Consider the following 24,096-nt stretch of genomic DNA (forward strand, 5'->3'; position numbering starts at 1 on the left):
AAACGTCCCCCAGCACAACTTAAGCTCATTTCCTCTCATCCTGTCGCTAGTTACTTGGGAGAACAGACCAACACCAGCCTCACTATGACCTCCTTTGAGGTGGTTGTAGAGGGCAATAAGATCTCCCTTTAGCGTTCTCTTCTCCAGACTAAACAACCTCAGCTTCCTCAGCCACTCCTTGTACAACATGCCTTCCAAACCCCTCACCAGCCTTGTGCCTCTTACTTGGATATGCTCCAGAACCTCAACGTCTTCCCTATATTGTGACATCTGGAACGGAACACAGTACTTGAGCTGTGGCCTCACCAGGGCCAAGCATAGGGGCACAATCCCTCCCCTACGGCTACTAGACACGCTGGTTTTGATGCAGGCCAGGATGCTGTTAGCCTTCTTGGCCACCTGGGCACACTTCTGACTTATATCTTACATTAAAAGAGCAAGTATAGAATGATGCCAATGAAATACTCCATTCAAATAGACAGATTATATTTTCCTTTGTACCTGTACAAGAGAAAATGCTTACTAATTCTTCCTTTTAATGGCTTAAATCAACAAAAAATTGGAGAATGTTGTTTCAGTATTTTTCATCATCAAAGGGAGACAGGAGCACCTGAACAACCACAATAAAACCAAACGATGGGCAAAATGTGGGGTGATGTTATCACATCTTCCTCCACAAACAAGACTGATAATTAGCTTGTATTCAACAAGATGCCAGTTCTTACTTGTAAAGAGGAATGTCTGGCTCTTTTCCTTCTGTCCTGAGAGTCAAGCAGCACTGCTGAAGCTGAGATTTAGGATCATTCCAATCTTGATTTAAAATAAACTCCTGTAAGAAGTTCACAAAGATGCTTTTACAGCTGAGAGATTGTGGTATGAGTCTCAAACAATAACATGCTTAAAACAGAGGCAGGAAAGTAGAAACCTGACTGATCTTACCTTCAAGCGTGGGAAAAAGCATACATTCATGAAAGTGTGAACATATTCCAAATCTTTATCGATGTACAAAGCGGCAATAAAGGCTGGGGAACAAAAAAGGCACTGTCACTCATCCAAGGAGAACGTTAATGGCTTGCACTTCTAGAACAAGTGCCTCAGCACTCTAAAGCCACAGTCAATTATGTTTCACAGCAGTGATCTGAGGAGGGTGTTATTCTCCTGCATCACAGGAAAAAGTAAAGCTGGCCAAGAGATTTAAGTGACTTACCCAAATCCACTCAGTCATTGAAAGAGCTAGAAATGACACTTGGCTCCTAATCTCACATTTTAACCAGGTGACCATGGATACTTACAAATAAATCACTATTGGGTACCATAAAATATTTTAGATATAAATCACACCTGCTTGTGTGCTATTTTTTTTTTTCAGTGGATTTGACAAAAGCCAGAAGTTCTGAATGCCTCATAAAATATATCAAAATATACAAGATACAGATTAACTTTCTTGGCAGAACATTTACCACCATTTCCACTTTCTGTGAAAAGAAGGTATCACAAACTTCCATAAATGGGCTGAAAATAATTTCTGCATACCTTTTCCTCTTGTGAAATGACCACTTTGAAACCTCCTAAAATGCACTCAAAAGTAGTTCCTTCAGTGGGTGCATATTTCTGTGGTTCATTTATTTTCCAACAATGACATGAACTAATTCAACACTGAAACTGCTGTAAACAGCTCACCTTGGATTATAAGCTCTAACTCCCCCTGGATGTGCTTTTGATCTGGTCACCATGACCCTGCCATTTCTAAGCCTACAATTTTGCAGCTACATCTCCTTCAGGCTTTCATACAGACTTCTAAAATCTAGGCTAGTGTTCAAAAGTCTGGCTTTTGGAGGTATAGGCATAATTAATTTGAAAACCTGAACATAATGTTTTTAAATTTGATTTGGGAGGTAGCTAATGACTTTTTAAAGCAGGCTTTAAGGAAAAACAAGTTGCAGAAGTACTAAGCTGTTAAAACCAAGTTAACTCACATTCCAAGAGATCAGCCAGAGTTTTAGTTCGAAGAGCTACAGGTCTTTTTGTCTTGTCATTAGTGATGGCAAATTCTTGCATACCCAGCTCTTCTGCCACCTTGGCCTGTGTCCTGTTGTTCACCAAAGAACTTCTCAATAGCTGTAATAGAAAGAAGTTCTACTCAGTGGTAACAATTAGCAGTATCAAATTATGAAAGGTATAGAGAGCTGGGAAAAAAAAAAAAAAGTTACTTTTATCCTTGTAGCCTTTTCCTTCTCTCAGTTTATTGATACACTTCAAATGATTTGCATAAACACACTCATTCTTTCTAACCTGATTCTTCCTCCTGTTCCAGTTCTTCCCACCAAATACTACTTTTCTAGGGACAGATGACTTCTGCAGATATGTCTTGCATTTGAAATGCTTGTTTGTGAGCTTTTATTCAGTCTTTGCTTTTTCAGCTGAGCTGCATTATTTCCATGTATGTAATACGCAGTTGTATACCTTTCCCCACATAAACATGCCACGTTCTGTGGAGCAGCAGTGTCCATCAAATAAGAAAGAAACAGGCACTAATTAAAACAAGTACACATTAAAGCAAGACAGATTAGTTTTCAGAACCAGCTGATGAGGAAGCTGCTCCATTTATTTTTGCCAGAGAAGAAAGTGTATAGTGAGACAGCATCTACTGCAGGCAGTATGGCTGAGCCAATGCATCCCTGACAAACATCTGGCTCCAGCATTCTTCAGTGTAAACAATGTCTAGGACCCCTGGTTCTCCAGTAGAGTTCCCTGAAATGCTTAATTCTGTCTCTAGGCTGACTGCTTAAATAAACAGAGGTCTGCCAAAGTTACAATCCTGTACATCTTAAGAGAGTAGTTGGTGCTTTAAGTGTTTCTTGCAATTCGCTGAAGCCCTGGTTAAACTGAGATTTCCCCCTTTCTATTGCTTTAAATGAAACAGCATTAATTTAAGGTTATTATAGGAGGTGAAGGTGAGAGGGAAAGAATGTCTCTCTTTTTCCCACTGCTTCTGTGTAGTCTAGAGTTGAGAAGCTGCATACACATTTTTTCTGTCTTCCATATCACATTTGCTCAGCCAATTAGATCTAAGTTATATGCTACCTGGCTCCAGCATGTCAACTAAGTCTATGAAAATCAAGATTTATTTGCTGAACTTGATACTTCATCTCTGACAACAGACAAAGCAGGAACACCATCTTCATAATTTGCTTGGCAGTGATGTATGAAGCAAATACTCACAACTTGATCTTCATAAACTCAGCAGACTGCAGATGGAATTAATACCTGCTTCCCTAACATCTGCTTAAACTCACCTTCTACTTGCTCCATCCCCAAATTCTTCCCTTTTAAGTTCTTCAGATAAAGAAGCAATACTTTCCCCCATGAAATGCTAAGTACAACATGCGACCTACAAGATAGAAGCCCAGTATCACCTGACAAGTCTGTTTCATGTAATGGGACAAGAAGGATCTCTTTTACTGTGTTTGCAGAGTATTTATTTTTTTTTTATGGGACCCATAATCAGGATTTGTAGTATCATCAAACTAAGAGCAACCTATACTCTACACAGTGAATTAAGAGATGGAAAACCCCCTCAGTTAACCTTCTAGCACTGTGATTAATCAACTTGCTGTGTATTAGAATTTGCCTCCTCTTCATGTATGGCCTACCAAGAAACACAATTCCCCTTAATGATACAGGGAAGACATGGTACCTCTACCTTCCCAGCAGTATTTTAGAGGCAGTCTCCACCCTGGCAACATATAGTCTTCATCACTGCAGGTGCTCTAATGTGTGATGGATGCTCGACTGGAGCTTAACTCTAATTACAAAGCAATTAATTTTCTTAGTTCTTCCACCTTCACATAGCATGCTACTATCTATCACTGTAGCATAAGCCATTATTGCAGAAGCTGTGTCTTCTAACAGCCAGCAATCACTTGGCTGTTTCAAAATATGTAGACAAGACTATGTTCTTCTTTCTTTTTCTTAAATGTAGTTAATTTTCAGACATCACACAGAATTATTGAGTCTGGAATAGACCTCCAAGATCATCAAGTCCAGCCTGTGACTTAACACCACCATATTGACTAGACCATGGCACTAAGTGCCACATCCAGTCTTTCCTTAAACACCTCCAGGGGCAGTGACTCCACCACCTCCCTGGGCAGTCCATTCCAGTGTCTAATTACCCTTTCGAAACATCAGGAATTGCTTCCTAACACCAAATCTAAGCCTCCCCTGGCACAGCTTCAGGCCATGCCCTCTCACCTTGTCACAAGTTGCCTGGGAGAAGAGCCCAACCCCCACCTGACTACAACTTCCCTATAGGTAGTTTGTAGAATGACATAAGGTCCCCCCTGAGTCTCCTCTTCCCCAGGTTAAACAACCCCAGCTCCTTCAGCATCTCCTCATAAGACTTTCCCTCCAGTCCCCTCCCCTGTCTTGTCACTCTCCTCTGAACCCACTCCAGCACCTCAGTATCTTGCAGTGAGTGGCCCAGAATTGCACACAGTGCTTAAGGTGAGGCCGCCCCAGTGCTGAGTACAGGGGCAGAATAAAATCCCTAGGCCTGTTGGCCACACTATTCCAGATACAAGTCAAGATGCCATTGGCCTTCCATGCCACCTGGGCACACTGTTGGCTTACGTTCAGAAGGGCACTCCAAGGTCCCTCTCTGCCAGGGAGATTACACAAGCAATCACAAGATGCTGGGAAGCCACTGCATTGCCAGTCAAGTGGAACCTTCCCATCTTTGACCAAAATCATCCTCAAAACTTACAAATACCAGCCAGCTGCTGTCATTACTCAGAATGTATCTTCCCAGACGACAAGAGCTCAGTGTTTGCTTTTCCAACTCAGATCCCATATCAGTCTCCTTTCTCACAAGTCTCATTTAATTTATCCTCAAAAACCATTCTAAGACAATTTTCTTTGTTTTTTTTAACTGCATAAATATCATCCTCAGAGTTGAAATTGCATTCTAAGTATTGTTGCCTACTTTTCCATATCTTTATGTGTTTTCAGCATCCATTCCACTCTAACTTTGAGGTTTCCACTACAAACATGGGCTGTGCAACTTGTTTAACTTGCCTACTCACTAATCATTAAATTAAGGAACATGGAGACATTCTGATCATTGGTCTCAGTTAATAGCAACACTTTGAATTCTTTCTGTCAAATAGTTCTTGAAAGGTTTATCTTACTACAACATTAATGCCTACATTCTTAACACAGTTGCCTACAACACAAGAAAATAAACCCACCAGGTTTGGATTTTTGCCCTGTCTTTTGTTTCTCCAAAGAATTAATATGACAAGGCTCTTCTCCCTTTTAACTTTTACTTCAAAAATTCAGGCTTTATCTACTCTGTCTCTTTAATGGTACAGAAAAATACAAATGTAAATGGAACTTAAGAACTGGTGAAGAAACATTACAATTAGTTTCAGTCAGAGTATGTACTTTTTGCCTGCAAACAGCATATACTTGAAGCATATACTTGAAAGCACACTGCCTGATAGGTAGCATTGTCATCCTTTTATTGACTTGAGAAAATGGCTCTAAGTAGCTAAGAAACCTACAGTGCTACTTCCTAATTTTAACCAGAAGACTTGACTCACATTCCTGATACATGTATCACTTTTTTGTTTTAGTCAATACTTCAAAACTAAGAAATATTTAGTAAGCCTAAAAAAATGTCTTCCTCAGAAACAAAGCCACAGCTGTCCAGCTGCAGTACTAAAGGAATTATTTAGGACAGAAACTACATGTACTGCCACCCTGTTCTTAAAGTACCATCATAAGACTCCCAAACTAGGTTGTTAACAGCTTGGATAAGAGAGGCTCAAAGGCTATGGCAAATAAAAACTAATGACTATAACAATACTAAAATTAAATAACAAAGCTATCACAGCAGCTGCAGGTGGGAGAAAACAGGAAAATCAGACTGAAATAGGTTGTAAAATCTTCTTATTAGGAAACATAACCCTGCCTGGTTGCAGGTTCAACAGACTAGAAGTCATAAATAACACAAGCCATGTGGTGAGCTAATTTAAATAAATGGTTTAAGACACCTATCTTTAAGCAAGAACCAGTCTTATCTCCCAGCTTTGTCACTGACAACCTTAAAAGTATTGATCCATTTCACAGAACCAAAAATTTTGCCCTGGACTCATAAAACACCATTTCCTATCCATTGCAGTGCACATGACTTAAAATTAACAAAGCTTTATTAATATGAGTGGTTGCTGAGGTTTCTTTTATTAATCAAATCCAGAATAATTCACTAACTGCTCCCATAATTTCTGTCTCCATCCCACTCCCACTTTTCTGGAGAGCATGACTGATGGCAGTCTCACCGTTAAGTGCCCTTCGTGATGATCAGGGAAATGTATGAATAAATACTCTGTGGCTACCAACTGCATTATGGAGTCACCCAGGAATTCCATCCTCTGGTTGTGGCCTCTGAAAAATGAGACATCAATGCAGCAAAATCAATAAGCACTCAGAGAGGAAAAAAAACCCCAGGATGCACACACAAATTAAAATAGAGTGATCTGAGTTCAGCCTTGCTCATTTCCAAATGCATTTAAAGCAATTTTCCAGTGTTAACCAGGTGGGATGAAGACACAGTTCATTAGTGTTGCAACACCAACTTGCAGGGAGAAAGCAAGTAATGCAAATGCAATTGATCAATGCAATTATTAGGTCACAGATGTAATTATTAGATCACAAATCTAATACAAATGCAATTACTAGATCACAGATCTGGCTCTTCTAATTGGAGAAGGAAAGTTGACATCAAGTTTTTATTGGGATGAGTTCTCTACCTGCAACTTCTTGTAAGAAAGTGAAATAAGGAATGCAGTGACTTCAACAGAGAAAGAGCTCTGTCCAATCATGGGAATTAAAAAGATCAGGGTTTAAACTCATGTGAGACCATGGACTGGGGAAGAACTGCTATAGGTCTGCTGTTTGCCTTAAAACAGGGCCTGGCAGCTCTACACACAACAGAGCTCCACTCAGACCAAAGAGCATGGTTTTACTTCTTTCCTCTGCCTCCAAGTATGTCTGCCTACTGTCTGAGGAGTGGTAGGCAAGTATCAGTGCTGTGGGAAGCTCAGAAGAAACGCTGGGATGGCTCTCTAACACACTGTGTCGTCTTTCACAAGGTATCCACTACTGGCTACTGTCAGAAAAGGGATACTGAGCCAAGTGGGCTTGAAAACATAGCTGCTCTATTCTCTTCTGGAGAACAGATGCATTAGCTGCAGTTTGTTTAAAAGTAAAGCAATCTGGGATGCTAACAGAAGAACTGACAGAGCAACATGAGGGCTCTTGCTATGTACTCACAGAGTCAGATGATTAAAGCCTACTGTCCTCAGAGTGAATGCACGAGCTAGAAGTCGAACATGAGTAAAGATGACTCCAATTGCTTCCTCAAACTCTGTAAGCTTTTGAAGAACTGGAGAGGTCTCAATGAGTTGTCTGTCAGTATTGGACTCCTGCAACTGTAAATAAAGAGAAGTGAAAATAATGACAAGCTGTTGGTGTTTTAGAACTTCTCAGAGAAAAGCAAGCCTTCTGTAAACCGAGGACAAAGAATATAGTGAATGAGTTGTTCTGTGGAGAGCTAACTGAGAAAACCAAGCTTCTTCAGGCTTTTTGTCTTGGATAGGTAGTACTCAAAGAAGATGTGAGCTCTGTTGCATGCTTTTTAAACAGGTGAGACATTTGTTACACATTGCCTACATGGTCTTGTCTCTGCACATGGATTGTATGGCCTACTTGTTTTCACAACACATGCACAATTGTACGTGTCTGAGTTTTCTAATGTTATCACATTATTTGCAACTGAGAAACAAATTCAGACATTTAGAATAGGGTTGGCTGACAGCATGTCAAGATGAGACAAAACCCCAATGTATTTTTTCCACTCTCCTTCAGGATCAAAAAAATCAAGAATATGCACTTAGTATATGACATTCAAAAGGGCACAATAACACAAGAAAATGAAAGTTACCACTTTAGGTCAGTATCTGTTTTTATCAGTTTCTTGTCCAATGTCCTTGATGTGACACTTAAATGGCCTTCTGGAGCTGTGAAACAGCGTAAGCATTTTGCCCAGCCACTCTGGGCATCCCTCTTCTATAGCAATGCCTTAGAGCAGGAATCATCCCGATGAGGATATTTAAAGGACAGTAAGAATTGCCACAGTTTTTTGAAGTGGCATAAAAAACTTGTTCAGTCTGATGCCTGCCCCTATTCCATTTCTTGATTACACTCAATTTGTCGTTCAGCCGAGCTTTCAGCTGACAGTTGCATACAACTACATATCCCGAGAGCAAAACCCCACACTTGGGTGATAATGGTCAGTTTGGAGTTCAAATTGCATGTGGAGCTGAGTGTGCTCTTAGCTTCCTCATGCACAGTCCTTTATATTTATCTACATAGAATTTCATCTGGCTTTACTCTCCATAGTCACTCCTGCATTCTCACAATCAGACTGCAATTTTTCAGCCTGCTGTTGTCCCTGCTACCCTGAATAATTTGGTACTGTCAAGAAACTGCCACTTCACTGCTCATCCTCTTCCCTAAGCTGTGGATGTGAACAGCCTGTACTTCAGCAAAGATCCCTGGGGAAATCTGTCAGCTATCTCCATCCCTTGTAAAGATGTGGTCATTTCACTCCTTCTCTCCATTTCATATGTTTCAGCCATTTCTCTAAATCTTGTGAGGACTGACAGTACTCACTGGGGTTGCTTTTTTATTTTATTTATGATTCCTTCTTTGGTTTTTTAAAAAGCATTTTATGAGTGCCTTTCTAACAGCCTCCTTAGAAACCCACAGGCTGTATTACCTCTATCATCACATGGGTTTTTTTGTCTCCTCTAAAATCTCCTACTCATTTGTGAGACAGGATTTGTCTTTCTAAAAACCCCATGCTATCCAGGTGACTACTAATCTTTTTCAGCACTACTTGTATTGGCTTGATTACTGCAAATAACAGGGTCAGAGACCTTCTGTTCTGTAGCTTACCTGTCTTACATAAAGCTTTCTGTTTTTTTCATTGGCATCTCATTTGTAGTACTGTTAGGATGACTGTGTTTCCCCTACTGGCAAGCAGAGAGCTAGGATAACCTCTGGGATGTGGAAGAAAATAATTTTTCATCACACAAGTCAAGGCAGTAGGAAGAAATTATAAGCTCCATTCATTGGCTATCTCCAATTTCTAAGCAGAGTCCAAGTCTTCTTTGTGAAAGCAGGGATTAAAAGGTTACAATAAACTAAGAGAAAAGAAAGAAATCCTGAGTAAGAAGAATTGTCTTGGGAGCTTGTGTAACCATGCAGGATAGCTGCTGCTGAAGCTCCAAAGTTTATCTTCCCATTAAGACTCTTTCCTATTGACACTCAGAGAGTTGGCTGTAAAAATGCTTCATGTGCACCAGTTTGTTGCTGAAGATTTTGTCTATGTGCCCATTGCAAAATCCATACAAATATACAAGACATTCCAGATGGAGACCTCAAAGTGACCTTCTGCTGGATGGGTGTACTCAGAAAAATATTTCAAAGGACTTGAACTGACTGCGCCAAACAGCAGAGACTTGGCTGGATAAAGGAAACCTCTCAGATGTTCATACAACCCTGAAAACCTTACTGACTGGAATTTGATTACAGCTATTCCTGCACACTTAGAAAATGCTCCCATGTTTGCTGGGAAGACAAGGAGCTACAGTGCAGAAAGGCTGTGATCTGCTCTAGATCTCTCACAGAATTCAGTCAGGGAACAAGGACTGGGCAACCATTTTACCAACTCCCAGCCTTGTAAACTAACATCTTGTGAACTTGTAGCCTTCGGTACACGGAGGATAAATTTGCCTTCAGACATCTTCATCATTTCAGTGTTTACTTGGTACTAAAGCTAGAGGAATCGTTGAAACAACCATGCTACCACTGCAGACGTATGCACAACATAAAAATAACTCAAGACTCGCATTTTTAGTGCATGTAATTAATGTGTCTTCAAGTTTCAGTATTAATTTCAGGTTGACAAAAAAATTATACAACTTCAAGAAGATGAACAGGAAGCTGCCAAAATGTTAACCCTCACTAGATTTACCATATAAGCACAGTTATAGAGCAGACATGGGCCAAGGAGAGGGGAGTGATTAATCTTTTAGACAGAGATTCATTATTTATTAAAAAAAAAAACTCAACCAAGCCAAAGTCAAACACAAAGGTAAATACATATGCTCCTTTGACTACATTTTAGCATGGCTTCTGAGATGTCATTACAATGGAAAACTATGGAAAAGCATCCCTGAAAATAAAAGAGAGCTACAAAATTTATTACAGAAAGGGATACACTTACTTGGAGTGGGTGTAGTGGATAATTAAGCCATACATCCCGCAGGTCCTGCAAACATTGAGAGATGCCTTTAATGCTCAAGGGAGTCATTTAACAAATTCCACAGTACTAAATAAAATGTCATTGCTTGAAATACTGAACTATTTCAGATGCTGACTCTGCTTATTGCAAATTCAATAGTGCTGGCAAACTAATTTTTAAAATCATGTATTTGCTGTTCAAACTGCCTGTAGTTCTCCCAATTAGCTTATGTCAAAGAGGTGGAAAAATCCTTGAACCAAATCAGAAGTGGTTAAAAAGAAGGAAACGATTTGTTTAAGCCTCAGGACTAACTTTATTTGCAAGTACTTTGCTCAGTAGTAAGTTTGACTTCACCAAAGGCAAGGACTGGAGAAAAAAAAAGAAAGAGATAAAAAGCCCACTTTATTTTCTTCTCTTTCATCAAGGCTTCCTTCACTACAGGCACTGAGCAGGGAAAGAAACACTGAGTTGCAAGACGTTTCTAAATTCTTTTATTTCTAACAAGCTTTGTCATTCCACAGACTCAGAGACATTCAAGAAGGATAATAATACTGTTAATCTGATCTTCATTTTCATGTGTGCTGTCCCAGCACACTCTGTACTGGTAACTTTCCTTAGTCATTAAGTGGGGTAAATTCACAGGACAATGGGGTTGGAGAGGAGTTCTGGGGATCATCTAGTGCAACCCCTCTTCTAAAGCAGGTTCACCAAAAGCAAGATGCATAGGATTGCATCCAGGTGAGTTTTGAAAGTCTGCAGGGAAGGAAATTCCACGGCCTCTCCAGGCAGCCTGTTCCAGTGCTCCATCCCTCTCAAAATTGAAAGGTTTTTCCATATGTTTAGGTGGAACTTTGGTGTTCTAGTTTGTGCCTGCTGCCCCTTGTCCTATCAGTGGGCACCAGTGAAAAGAGACTGGTCCTATCCCCTTGACACAGGAAGTTCCATCTCTACATGAGGAAGAACTTCTTTACTGTAAGGGTCACAGAGCACTAGAGCAGGCTTCCCAGGGAAGCTGTGGAATCTCCTTCTCTGGAGACTTTTGAGACCCATCTGGATGAGTTCCTGTGCAACTTGCACCAGATTCTACGGTCTGGCTCTGGCAGGAGGGGGTCAGACTTGAAGATCTCCAGAAGTCCCCTTCCAACCCCTAACATCCTATGTGATCCTGTGATGCGTGTCCTTTAGATATTCATAAGCATCAGTAAGATCCCCACTTATTCTTCTCCAGGCTCAAGAACCCCAGGTCTCTCAGCCTTTCTTTATAAGAGAGACAACTCCAGTTCCCTATCATCTTTGTACTGATTAACTAATATTGACCTAAGATACAGTATGCAAGAATTGATTAGACTGTAGTTATGTGGTTGTGTAGCTGTTGGATGAAATCCCCTGTATTTTTTTCCAAAGAGATGCTTAAAACTTTTAGGGCTAGGCCAATTTAACCATGAAACAGGAATCTCTGTGTGCATCATTTCCCCAGAGTATGCCACCTGGATTCACAGCACGCATCTCTGTTGTTACAGCAACACTTTAAATGCTGGCTTCCCACATCACCCTCCCTTCCCTACCTAAGCCAACCAACAAACAACACACCCAAGGAACCATAACTGTTTTGCCTGAACCAGTGCAGCTTCCAGGATATAAGTACAATAGGTGCTTTAATTTGTGATTCTCAAGTAAAACAATGGACAAGAAACCATGACTTCAATGACTTTTAAAATGAACATCAAATCATAGGAATACCGAAATACCTTGTCATTGAAGAGCAAACGTCCAAATAGCTGTTTTGCTTCTTCCAGACTCCCCTCTAGATAAACAGCTCCTACATGAGGGGACCAATATGTCAAAAGAGCAGGAAGGTGAAAGATCTCTGCCTTCTTCAACACATTTATGTTTTGAAAGTGTGCTTTCTGTCATAATTCCTAACTTTCTGAGAAACTGAAAGCATTTTAAACACCAACATAAATCGACAGTCATACAGTGCACAGAAAAAACCTGAAAGAGTAAAATCAGAGACAGCAAAGGACATGTCCAAAGAGCAAAGTTTAAATAAATGAGGATAGAAGCAATCCATTTCTAAAAGCAGTTCACAATAATCATCTAACTATGCCATACATGTAAATGGCCAAAGCCACGAAATACATTTCAACAGCTAGCAAATAATTGTAATTTGTTCTGTACTTTCAGGAACATTACATTCTGCATGTAAGTGCTGTGGCAGGCCTATTCAAAACTGCCTTACAAAAACCAAACAGAAATCATATACAGCCCTCCCTAGCCATCCACACCCTTCTTAGTAAGTAGCCCTGCAAAACTCGTACCAGTATATTACACTTTTTGTGTACCATATACACTCTTGTATCTGCACAGGAACTTTATGAATACAGTGTCAACATTTTGTCCTTTGATACTCTTTACAGGAAGGTTTCTCAAAGCCTCAAACTAGTTCTTGTAAGCACATCTGTATAAAAGCAGAGGGAATGCACAGCTGCATGAACACAGAGAGTCAATGTTCCCACACTTTGCTGTGTCTTTCCCTGCCTCTTTCTTTTTAATTCCTCACAGGGTCAACTATTTTCTTGGACACTTTGGAGAGGAGTTTCAGGGTTTATATCTTGCCAGAAGCATAGAGCAGAGGATTTCACAGAGCACCAGACTTTTACAATGGCTCTCAAGAGCAGAAACTTGAGACCCCACATATACTTTTACAGTCCCTGAAAAAACTCCCACATTTAAGCTATGGCCCTGCCAAAATCTTATTGCTCAATTAACTTTGTGAACAATTTTTGTATTGGAGGTTAAACAGCAAGCCTGCTCTCCTAGCAAATCTCAGTGCTTGCCAAATAGTCCTCATCATTACATCCCAGACAAGTTGAAGCACACAAACAAAACCACAGATATACAGATCAGTGTTCCTTTTCTGATTGTTTTTTAAAGATCAAAGCACTCATGGAAGCAAAATAGAGTTGAAAAGAAACCTCTTATTTCTTGATAAGATGAAATGCAATTTGGCCCAAGGCATAATGCACAGAACAGTTGACATCTAAGCCAATTATCATCTATTTTTCAAAACAGGAAAAAATGCTTTAGGAGCTTGTGCAGTATGTAAAGATCTGGATCAGGGCTAAACCATACCCATAGCTCATATCATATACAGGACATCTGGATGAATATAAAGCCAAATCAGTGAGATTTAGCTTGCTTTGTGTATTCAAACAAGGACAGTTTTATAAAAGCATGCTGCTTAAAATAGAGCTTGTGTGTATAGAATGGATCAGATGTCTGCCTTACTGCTTGCTTATTTCTTAACTGTGGGCAGTCAGTCTTGATTTCTTCTCCAACATACCGACTTGTGCAGCCAGTCACTAATCAGCATCTTAGTGACAAGCAGCAAAATTGACACAAATCTGCTTCATCCTCAGCTAGAGGGGTCTGGTAGCTTTGTGACAGCAGTTATGGCATATTGCCACGCTTATTATTTGTAAGGAAAATGCAAAGATCAAAAAATATTTACTTGGCAAATGCTATGTTTAAGTCACAGGAGGAGGTTAGCAGGGCAGAGAAGGAAGCAGGCTGATGACTTGGTTGGGAGTGCCTGATGCATTCAGAAAACAAGCTGCAGAGTTTAAGATTCAGGTTCTTTGCAGGTTTGTGCAAGTACTATGGGAATCAGTGAAGCTGCATTTTTCCTGCCAGGCTGTGGTGACTGAACTACTCCCCCTAGATGACTGCAGGTGGCAGGGCATGGTGGCACATGAGAGACGGAGTTATGCAGTGATGGAGAGAAGTGCTGTGTGCCAACATTATGAAATGGGTGCACCTTCAGTATGTGAGAGGCAGGACAAGGAAGATGAAATTTTCATTGTAATACGGCACACTCATCATGTTACACACGTGGCATACGTGCAGGAGATGGAAAGAGATGAAGATTTAAGATTAACTATTGCCTATACTTACTACTACTACTCAACACACATTTCCTCCAGCCCAGTCAGCAGGGCATTAAAACATCACTGTCTACACACACAAAATACACATGCTTTACCTATTAGGGCTTCAAAGCAGTTGGCCATGGCATGGCGGAGATCTGACTCTCTGCAAAGGTCTGGACCGTGAGCATAAAGCATAAATCGATCTAGTTCCAGCTTCTGCAGAATATGTGGAAAGAGTTAAAAACATGGCTTGAGAAGTGTAAGAGCACCAGTTCTCCTCAGTAGAGTTAAATTCCACTAATATGCAGCAACTGAATGTGAGAGAACTTTAAAGGTTTTCTCCATACTTTCAGTTCAGACACAGGCTAAAATTAGAAGACTTCATATTTGTTTATTAGAGGGAAGCAACTGGAGTGTGATAGTGTGGGAAAGCCAGGGCTGTCAAATTGTCAAGAGAAGCCAGACTAAAATATGTTACTAGTGAGATTTAGAAGTGAGTTCAAAAGGTGGGCTGAAGATGTGACAGAAAAATAGCCTGATACTGACTGGCTGGCTGGTGCAATGTGCTGTAGTTTTTGCTGGTAGATTGCCCTCATGTGACTTGCCTTCAGAAGTGCCAAAGGGACATTCAAAGGGAGAGGAGGAACAAAAAAAAAAATGCCTAAAAGATGAAGATAAAGTAGAACAGGGAGAAGAATGGGAGCTCCAGCTCTGACAGATGCAATCCACTGAACATCTGGCTTTTCCCTCTAAGGGTGGCAACAGGTGGCAGTAACAGAAGCCTCTGGGTACTTGCAAGCAGAGGATACTTTAATCTGCAGTGCCACCTAGCTTGCTTGCTTCTTTCAAGTGTGCATCATTAACATTCATCCAGTGCCTAAGCCACAGTTCTGTTTGCCAGTCACAATCCCAGGTAGTGAGTCAGGTATTTCCTATCATACATAATTCTGCTATAGAAATGCAGGTAGGAGCTGCTACAGTCTCTTTATGTATTCATCTTTTTGACACAAACACATTATTGAGATTTTTCAAGAGGAGATTCGTGCATCTTGCAAAGTCTGTATGCAAATATTTTCTTCCCAACTGGTTGTTAGTTTCTACTGACTAATATTCATTAACTTTCAACTTCTGGAGTATATTTAAGAGGTAAAAGTGGAGAGCAAGTAGTTTGTGGTTTAGACACATTTCATTGCAAAAAAAAATGAAAAAAAGTCTTGCATTTTTCAGTGAATGACAGCCCCAGAAGATAGGGAATTGCCACCTACAACATTCCATCACACTTTAGAAAATGCAGGGAACACTTGTTCAGAGGCAGCAGAAACTTTTTTCTACATTGAATCTGAACTTCTCACAGATTACTGTCAATTTGGTCACATTAACAGCTGATGTTTGTGTGTTGCTGTGTCACCTCCATCCCCAACAGCTTATCTCCATTTTTTGAGCTTGCATTCAGCTTTTTTGCATGTGTCTGGCTTCTCAGTTTTTGATCACCAAAAAAATCTCAAATTATTTTTAAAACTTCTGCTACAATGTCCCTTAGAAGATAGAAAATTTGATAATTGCATCCTCAATTAAAACAGCATTCCAGATGCATAGGAGAAGTTGGGAGAGCTGAGAATTATGTTACGTGAAATGAAAGCAGGGGATAATTAAGGGGATGAAATCAGGAACGTTGCATAAGATATACAAGGGGAAAAGAAGGATAAGCTGAGAAACCAGGAATGTACAAATATCTAGTACTTGCATTCCTGGTGAGGCCTGCCTGGAATACTGCATCCAGTTCTGGGCTCCCCCATTTATGAGGGACAGGGATCTGCTGGAGAGAGTCCAACAGAGGGCTAGAAGGATGATTAAGGGACTGGAGCACTGCCTTATGAGGAAAGGCTGAGAGACCTGGAGCTGTTTAGTTTGGAGAAGACTGAGAGGGGATCTAATAAATGTATGTAAGTATCTGAGGACTGGGTGTTAGGAAGGAAGGGACAGCCTCTTTTCACTTGTGTCCTATGGTAGGACATGGGGCAATGGCTGTAAACTACAGCACAGGAAGTTCCACCCCAACATAAGAAAGAACTTCTTTATTGTAAGGGTCATGGAACATTGGAGCAGGCTACACAGAGGAGTTGTGGAGTCTGCTTTCTGGAGACTTTCAAGACCAGTCTGGATGTGTTCCTGTGCAACACTGTGTGGTCCTGCTCTGGTAAGGGTTTGGACCTGAAAATCCCCAGGGTCCCTTCCAACCCTTAACATCCTGTGGTCCTGTGAACATTGCAGTAGAAGTTTCAAAGAAGTTGTCCGTTCACACTGATGATTTCCAGAATATAGAAGCTTGCCTTATGCAAGTTTTGAAATGGTAAGATGAATTCAAATGTCAGGCAGTTCAATACTGTATTTACAGAATACAGAATTATCCAGGTTGGAAAAGACCTTTGAGATCATCAAGTCCAACCTATCACCCAACACCATCTAATCAACTAAACCATGGCACCAAGTGCCTCATCCCGTCTCTTTTTAAACACTTCCAGCAATGGTGACTCCACCACCTCCCTGGGCAGCACATTCCAATGGCCAATCACTCTTTCTGTGAAAAATTTCTTCCTAACATCCAGCCTAAGCCTCCCCTGGCGCAGCTTGAGACTGTGTCCTCTTGTTCTGTCACAGGTTACCTGGGAGAAGAGAGCAACCCCCACCCCCATTTGTAAACAAAGCTCTGATCTGAAACATTTCAATCAATTTATGCTTATCTAACACATTAAAGAAAGCTTTGGAGCAAAGTGATTGTGTTCACTCCCTACTCTATGACTCTCCTGAGCAAAGAGATAAAGTCATGCAGTCTTTGCCAAACTCTCAAGACTGGATTTGCTTCTTTAAATGACTGTGTGAATGTGAACAAAGAGCATTAAAGGATCACTTGAAAATTATCAGCAGTACACAGTGGACATGCAGGCAGGCATGCACAGTACATTACATCAGTTAAGTCTCAGACTGGATTTTAAAACGTGCTAACAAAATCAAGATGAACAATACCAAATTACCTATGAATAGAGACTTCAACAACTGTCTGTATCACATTCCCACCCCCTAGTATCATGTAGAAATGTAAAATGCCATCATTACATGAAATAAAATTCAGAGACATCTCAAGTTTTTTTTCCATGAGATAATACAACTTTGTACCAAAAGCCTTTCTAACCTATTTCTTTCATAGTTCACAGTGAATCTGAAAATGACTGCATGGGTTAGGGAGTAGAAAAAAATTATTTCCCCCTCCACTTTTTCTACCACCTGCTGCTATGTTTCCCCCACACAGTATCAGCAAGTTCTTTTAAACCCCCAGTTTGTTTCTTTTTTTCTTCACTAAATTATCAGCTTCATTACGTGTGCTATTTAAAGGTAAATAGAGAATCAGAGAATGTTAGGGGGTGGAAGAGACCTGTAAAAATCAGTTAATCCAACCCTCCTGCTAAAGCAGAGTCACCTAGGGCAGGCCACAAAGGAAGAGGTTGGCTTTGAAAGTTTCCAGAGAAGGAGACTCCACAATCTCTCTGGGCAGCCTGCTCCAGTGCTCTGTGACCCTCACAGTAAAGTGTCTCCCTGTGTTGAGGTGGAACCTCCCGTGTTCTAGATTGTACCTATTGTTCCTTGTCTTATCACTAGGCACCACCAAAAAGAGCCTGGAACCTTCATCTTGACACCCACCCCTCAAATATTTATAGACATCACCTCTCAGCCTTCTCTTCTCCAGCCTAAATAGCTCCAGTTCTCTCAGTCTTTCTTCACAGAAAAGCTGTTCAGGAGCTATCCCTTAATCATCCTTGTATATATATAGACACACCTTCAACATAGGCATCCTAAAAACTTATCCTTCTGCCTGCAAAAATTAATCCTCTCAAAACCATGTTTTGGATAAAACACTAAGTCCCAATTAATCTTTAAAATCTACACTCTGTGCTGGGTTAGGAACTGGCTGCAGGGCTGAGACCACAGGGTGGTGGTGAAGGGTGCCACATTCAGCTGGCAGCCAGGCACTGGTGGTGTCCCCCAGCGATCAGTGCTGGGCCCCATCCTGTTCAATATCTTTATTGATGATCTGGACAAGGGTATTGAGTCCATCATCAGTAAGTTTGCAGATGACAGAAAGCTGGGGGCAGGAGTTGATCTGCTGGAGAATAGGAGGGTTCTGCAGAGGGACCTTGACAAGCTGGACAGATGGGCACAGTCCAATGGCATGAGATTGAACACATCTAAGTGCTGGGTTCTACATATTGGCCACAACAACCCCATGCAGTGCTACAGGCTGGGGTCAGAGTGGCTGGAGAGTGGCCAGGCAGAGAGGGACTTGGGGGTACTGGTTGATAGGCTGAACATGAGCCAGCAGTGTGCCCAGGTGGCCAAGAAGGCCAATGGCATCCTGGCCTGCATCAGGAATAGTGTGGTGAGCAAGGAAGTCATTCTGCCCTGTACTCAGCACTGGTTAGGCCACACCTTGAGTCCTGTGTCCAGTTCTGGGCCCCTCAGTTTAGGAAGGATGTTGACTTGCTGGAAGGTGTCCAGAGAAGGGCAACAAACCTGGGGAGGGGTTTGGAGCACAAGCCCTATGAGGAGAGGCTGAGGGAGCTGGGGTTGCTTAGCCTGGAGAAGAAGAGGCTCAGGGAAGACCTTATTGCTGTCTACAACTACCTGAAGGGAGGCTGGTCTCTTCTCCCAGGCAACCACCAACAGAACAAGAGGACACAGTCTCAAGCTGCACCAGGGGAGGTTTAGGCTGGATGTTAGAAAGAAATTCTTCACAGAAAGAGTGATTTGCCAATGGAATGTGCTGCCCAGGGAGGTGGTGGAGTCACCATCACTGGAGGTGTTTAGGAAGAGACTGGATGGGGCACTTAGTGCCATGGTTTAGTTGATTAGATGGTGTTGGGTGATAGGCTGGACTCGGACTCGATGATCTCAAAGGTCTTTTCCAACCTGGTCTGGTCTATTCTATTCTACTCTTCTTTCAAATTCAAAGGAATTCCTGTAATCTACATCTCATACACAAATCTTGGTAAAGACACTGATATTCAAAACGAGCAGATTCCTCAGGAAGCAATCCCTGTGTTAATAGTGTCCCACCTATGGGTGTCATCACAGAGAGTTATCAAACTGTACCTTAGCCAGCATGGCCAGGTGCTGGTTCTGTACGATGGCAGTGCGGTATGTAGCTAATCCTCCTTCCTCCAGAGTGGGAAACAGGTAGTACAAGTGGACACTGGAAAAACAAAAATCCAATCAGACTCTGTCAGCATTTGGTTAAAGATGTGTGCTTCTAGGGAACTATGCCCTTCTCTCAGATCCTAGCTGGGAACACAGGTCCCTTCCAGGGTAGCAGATGGGCATGAATTAAGGTAAAGAAACATTAAAACAATTCTTGGTAGTACTTGACAAGATGGCACTGGCAGCAGGAGAGGAGTGCTGTATCTCTACTGGGCAATACATAGTCTCTAAATTCCTACAATCAGAAGCAGTTTCCTCATCTGAAGGTTTCTGTCAGCAGCAGTGGGTTCAGCAATGTTGACCCTTAGAGGATGCTGAGGAATAAAGCACAAGGGAACTGTGAGCCTTGAGGAACTCAGTCCTGCAGGTGTGCAGTGCTTTAAGGTGACACTACTGATTTAAGCTGGAGCACCATTCAGCATATTTGGCTTACAAGTTTCCTCAGTACTTTAACAGATGCTAATAGAGCCTAAGAACAGAAGCCAAATACTTGTATTCATCAAATGTGTGAAGTCATTAATATCACAGAAAAAAAAAGTGTAAAAATCCCAGGCTTTCAACTGCCTTTAATGGCTTTTGTCACCATGCAAGTGAGATACTTCATAAAACAGAAACAAAAAGTAATTCAGTGATCCAATTCAGTGATCTGAGTAACAGACAAATGATTCTGATTATCTTCACGTGACCACTTAACCCATGATGGAAAGAAGTTAATACAGAGGTTTTCAACAGCCCACAAGGCAGTGGATAGCAGTAATTATGAGAATATTTTATTAATCCAGTACACAGGGAGAAAAGTGCAGATGGCTGAAAGATTATTTAAGGAGAACTACTGTAAAACATAGAGGCAATGAAATCAAGCACCACAAAATTCACAAAAGCAGAGACCTGAAGTCTGAGATGTAGGAATATTTTTTTACCAAAAAAAAAAGACTTAAATAGGTGCTTCTATGCTCTATTGAACAGAAATGTAGCCTGAGAATTTTCAGAATGGAGATAAAAGCTAGCTCAGAAAGCCAACTGATGGTTGATGAACAATGACAATGAAAAATGCAAGACAATTCAATCAGCAAGTCTTACATCAGCCTGCACTACTTTATGAGAGAAAAGGGCAGGAGTTTTCAGGGCAGTGGAGACCTTTATGGATTAAACTTGTACTACTGAGTAGCTAACAACCAGTAGAGGCTAAGAGAGAATGGAGATAAGGGCACTTTTGCTTAAAAAGAAGCTTACACAGTAAACAAGACTGGTCCCCTATTTGAAAGGGCAGAACAAAGCAGCTGAAAATGGATCTTTATTCTGTGCAAACTGCCTGCCTCTAGTACTCACCTAAAGGAGGCCAACAGAGGTAACTGATCATGTCCCTGTATCATTCACCAATTGCAGGATACTCAAAACAGACCAAAACTGAGGCAGATTTTGATAAACATTGTGGGTTTTTGTTACTACTTCCAAATAAATTACATTTGTGCATTTACATACAGACACCACGGAAGCTCCTACCCCAGTAACCGACACCACGGAAGCTCCTACCCCAGTAACTGACACCACGGAAGCTCCTATCCCAATAACCAACACCACGGACGCTCCTGCCCCAGTAACTGACACCACAGAAGCTCCTATCCCAGTAACTGACACCACAGACGCTCCTGCTCTAAAAACAGACACTGAGGAGGCTCCAACCCTAGTAACTGGAAATATAGGAACTGCATCACATTTTGTATTATCAATAAATGCTTTTCAACTTGTGACTAGAGAAAAAGAACCAATGGAAAGAGAATAGCATGCTAAATATTTCCTTTAAAAAGAGTACAAAGTGCAACTTGTCTGTAGTTGATTCTCTAACCTGAACCAACTTAGTATCATACTCCATGCAACAGGAAATCTCACTTTGTATTTTGGACTCTTCCTTGTGGTATCATCAGCACTGAGGGAATTTTCAGGAGCGCTGTGTTCGGATTTGCAGCTCTAATTACCAGGCAGGACTGCAAACACGCACAGTCATAGACAGCACAAAGCTTAATAATTCCAACCACATGCCAACATACAAAAGTGAGGACTGTGGGAAGAATTGCCCACTTACCTGGTCAAGAACTCAACCACAGCATCTCCCAGAAATTCTAAACGTTCATTGTGGTTAATCCTGAAAAAGGCATTTTAATCTTTACCATCAGCTAGGTAATACATCATGCTAGTTATTTACAAAGTACAACCAAAAGGGAACAAAGCAGAACTGACTGGTAATGAGCCAGGAAAGACATTCTTGCAGCCTCTCCCAAACTCTGGGAGGCTGCATCTTGATATTCAGGACTGATGCTACCACCCTTGAAATTTTCACATGTTCCATTCAGAGTTAACAAATGGTGAAAGGAAATGGCATTGCTCATTGGCACTGAGGCTGGGTTTCTTCATCCATCAGATGGCACCCGGTGATTGAAGCCAACAGCCTATCCTCTGCATGCAGCTAGGGCAGTGTATGTAATTAACATCAACACCTGCAGAACTACAAGAGAGTAAGGACTTGGATATTTTATAGCACCTTTAAATGACCCATTTTCTGGAACTTCCTTTGAGCTTCAAAGAAGAAATGGCTGTTCAAGGAGATGCATTCAAAGATGCCATGGAGATGCATTCAAAGATGTCATTAAGCTAGTAGAATCTTACACTTATTTTATTTTCCTTTTCTTTTATCACTGCTCCTGAAGACTGCATTAGCTTTCATTTCCTCCAAGCTCTCTGCCTGCTTGTATTAACAAAGAACTAACAGGACACAGCAGCTGAGAAAGAACATGAATTTGCCTTCAAATACATACTCATTTCTGCAGTGAACATCAAAGCATATAAATAGCGCTGTTTTGACTTCACTGCAATAGAATCAAGGCCAATGCAACAGGGTTTTTTTTTGCTTTAATCCAGAAGATTCTTCTCCAAGTGTTTGCCAGCTTTTATTATAATTTGTTTTCCCCCAACTATTATTAGAGGTAGCTTAATTTCTGCTATACCAGGCCTGTTATGGGCTGAAGGAACTCAGTTACCTCTGGTGTTTAAAACAAAAGTGTGAGCAAAGCTACACCTCCTCTGTATAGCAACAGAGTGAAACCCCACAGACCTCTCAGAAATGAGGTTTGATATTTGTGTGTTATTTTGTGAGAATTAATGAAATTTAACCTTGTCTCATGTTATCTTAAGAGGGTTGAAACAAGCTTCAGGATGACTCTCAAAGAAAGGGGTGTGGTATAAAGAAATATTATTTGAGGTACACTGTAGTAATTTATCCAAAATTCAGCTTTTCCCATTCACAGATTGCATTGGGTTAGAAGGGACTTGTCAGAAGTCACCTTTCCCAAGCCCCCCTGTAGTGAGCAGGGCCATGTCCAACTAGATCAGGCTGCCCAGGGCTACATTGAGTCTGATCCTGAATCCCTGGGCAAACCTGTTCCAGTATTTCACCACTCTCACTATACAGAACTTCTTCCTCATGTCCAACCAAAATCTACCCTGCTACAGTTTCAAACTATTGCCCCTTATCCTATCACTACAAACCCTTCTGAACAGTCCTTCCCCAGCCTTTCTGTAGGTCTCCCTCAGATGTTCCCAGGCATCTTCCAGAACGATGACTCTTGAAAGTCCCAGTACTAGCATTAGTTAACTAAAATACACTCTGCCCTCTAGTTCTTCATTTAGGAGATTTCATATGCAACTCTCTTGCATCAGCCCTGTAAGTTTTCTTTATTCACTTTGGCTAACTACAGTGCCTGTGGCTATAAACCCTATCTTAAAACATTCTTTATTTGCACAGAATTCTTAGTGGTCATTTAAGGATCATTTACATTACAACATCAATGGCTTTTGTATTTATCTTTAAATTGGACCAGTAAATCAGCTAAGCCCACGTTCAATACCACACTCATGTTAACAAGGTGCCATGCCAGGAAGGTACTACTGTGAGGAAATGTGATGGAGAACCCAATTTATAACAATTACAATAACCACAACAAACCTTATTTGCTATTTTGCAGGCCTTTTAGTCCTCCTCATTTCAAAGATAACCATAAATGATAGAATTACCAGTTAAAGGCTATCCTCAGGAGTTTCCTGCAAGTATGACTGAACATTTACCATGTCACTGCTAATGGGGTCTGCACACATCTTCATAATATAAAAGTCAATTCCAAACAACTTTTCATTTCAACTATTTGCCAAAGCTGCTGCTGCTGGTAAGTTGGTTGTTTCTATGAAACATCTCCCTCTGTAACAGCTTCCCAACTCACAAAGAGTTATTTTCATTACCTGGAAGGAGCTGGATCATCTTGTCCCAAACGTGACATAATATTTATCAGGGTGTTTATCCCTAGAAATACAAACAATGCACTATCAAACAACCAAGCACTAATTTAATTTGAATAGGTTTAGAAAATAATTATTCAAACTGTTACTCTGTAATTGCTGCACACAAGCTCATGCTGTTACTTACAGGTTTCACTCACAGCAAGTATAATCCTTACAGATGCTCTGTGCCTAACTGACCGCAGTCCCACTGCAATT

The 24,096-nt window shown here is 41.0% G+C and overlaps 1 protein-coding gene across 1 annotated transcript in view; it reads right to left on the bottom strand.

The window, feature by feature from the left end:
* Nucleotides 1–24,096, bottom strand: part of DROSHA (drosha ribonuclease III) — an 81,898-nt gene that overhangs the window by 7,891 nt on the left and 49,911 nt on the right. Inside the window, exons 19-29 of the mRNA XM_068160988.1 lie at nt 23,842–23,902; nt 21,635–21,694; nt 19,447–19,546; nt 14,415–14,517; nt 12,121–12,191; nt 10,355–10,399; nt 7,336–7,493; nt 6,342–6,447; nt 1,977–2,118; nt 940–1,022; nt 726–829 (exon numbers count right to left, since the gene is read on the bottom strand). Of these exons, the coding sequence (XP_068017089.1) occupies nt 726–829; nt 940–1,022; nt 1,977–2,118; nt 6,342–6,447; nt 7,336–7,493; nt 10,355–10,399; nt 12,121–12,191; nt 14,415–14,517; nt 19,447–19,546; nt 21,635–21,694; nt 23,842–23,902 (1,033 nt within the window). The remainder of the gene's footprint in view (nt 1–725; nt 830–939; nt 1,023–1,976; nt 2,119–6,341; nt 6,448–7,335; nt 7,494–10,354; nt 10,400–12,120; nt 12,192–14,414; nt 14,518–19,446; nt 19,547–21,634; nt 21,695–23,841; nt 23,903–24,096) is intronic.

Source organism: Melanerpes formicivorus, unplaced genomic scaffold (genome assembly GCF_026170545.1).
Source record: "Melanerpes formicivorus ecotype bairdi unplaced genomic scaffold, bMelFor1.0.p_v2 SCAF_55, whole genome shotgun sequence".
In the NCBI taxonomy this organism is placed as follows: Eukaryota; Metazoa; Chordata; class Aves; order Piciformes; family Picidae; genus Melanerpes; species Melanerpes formicivorus.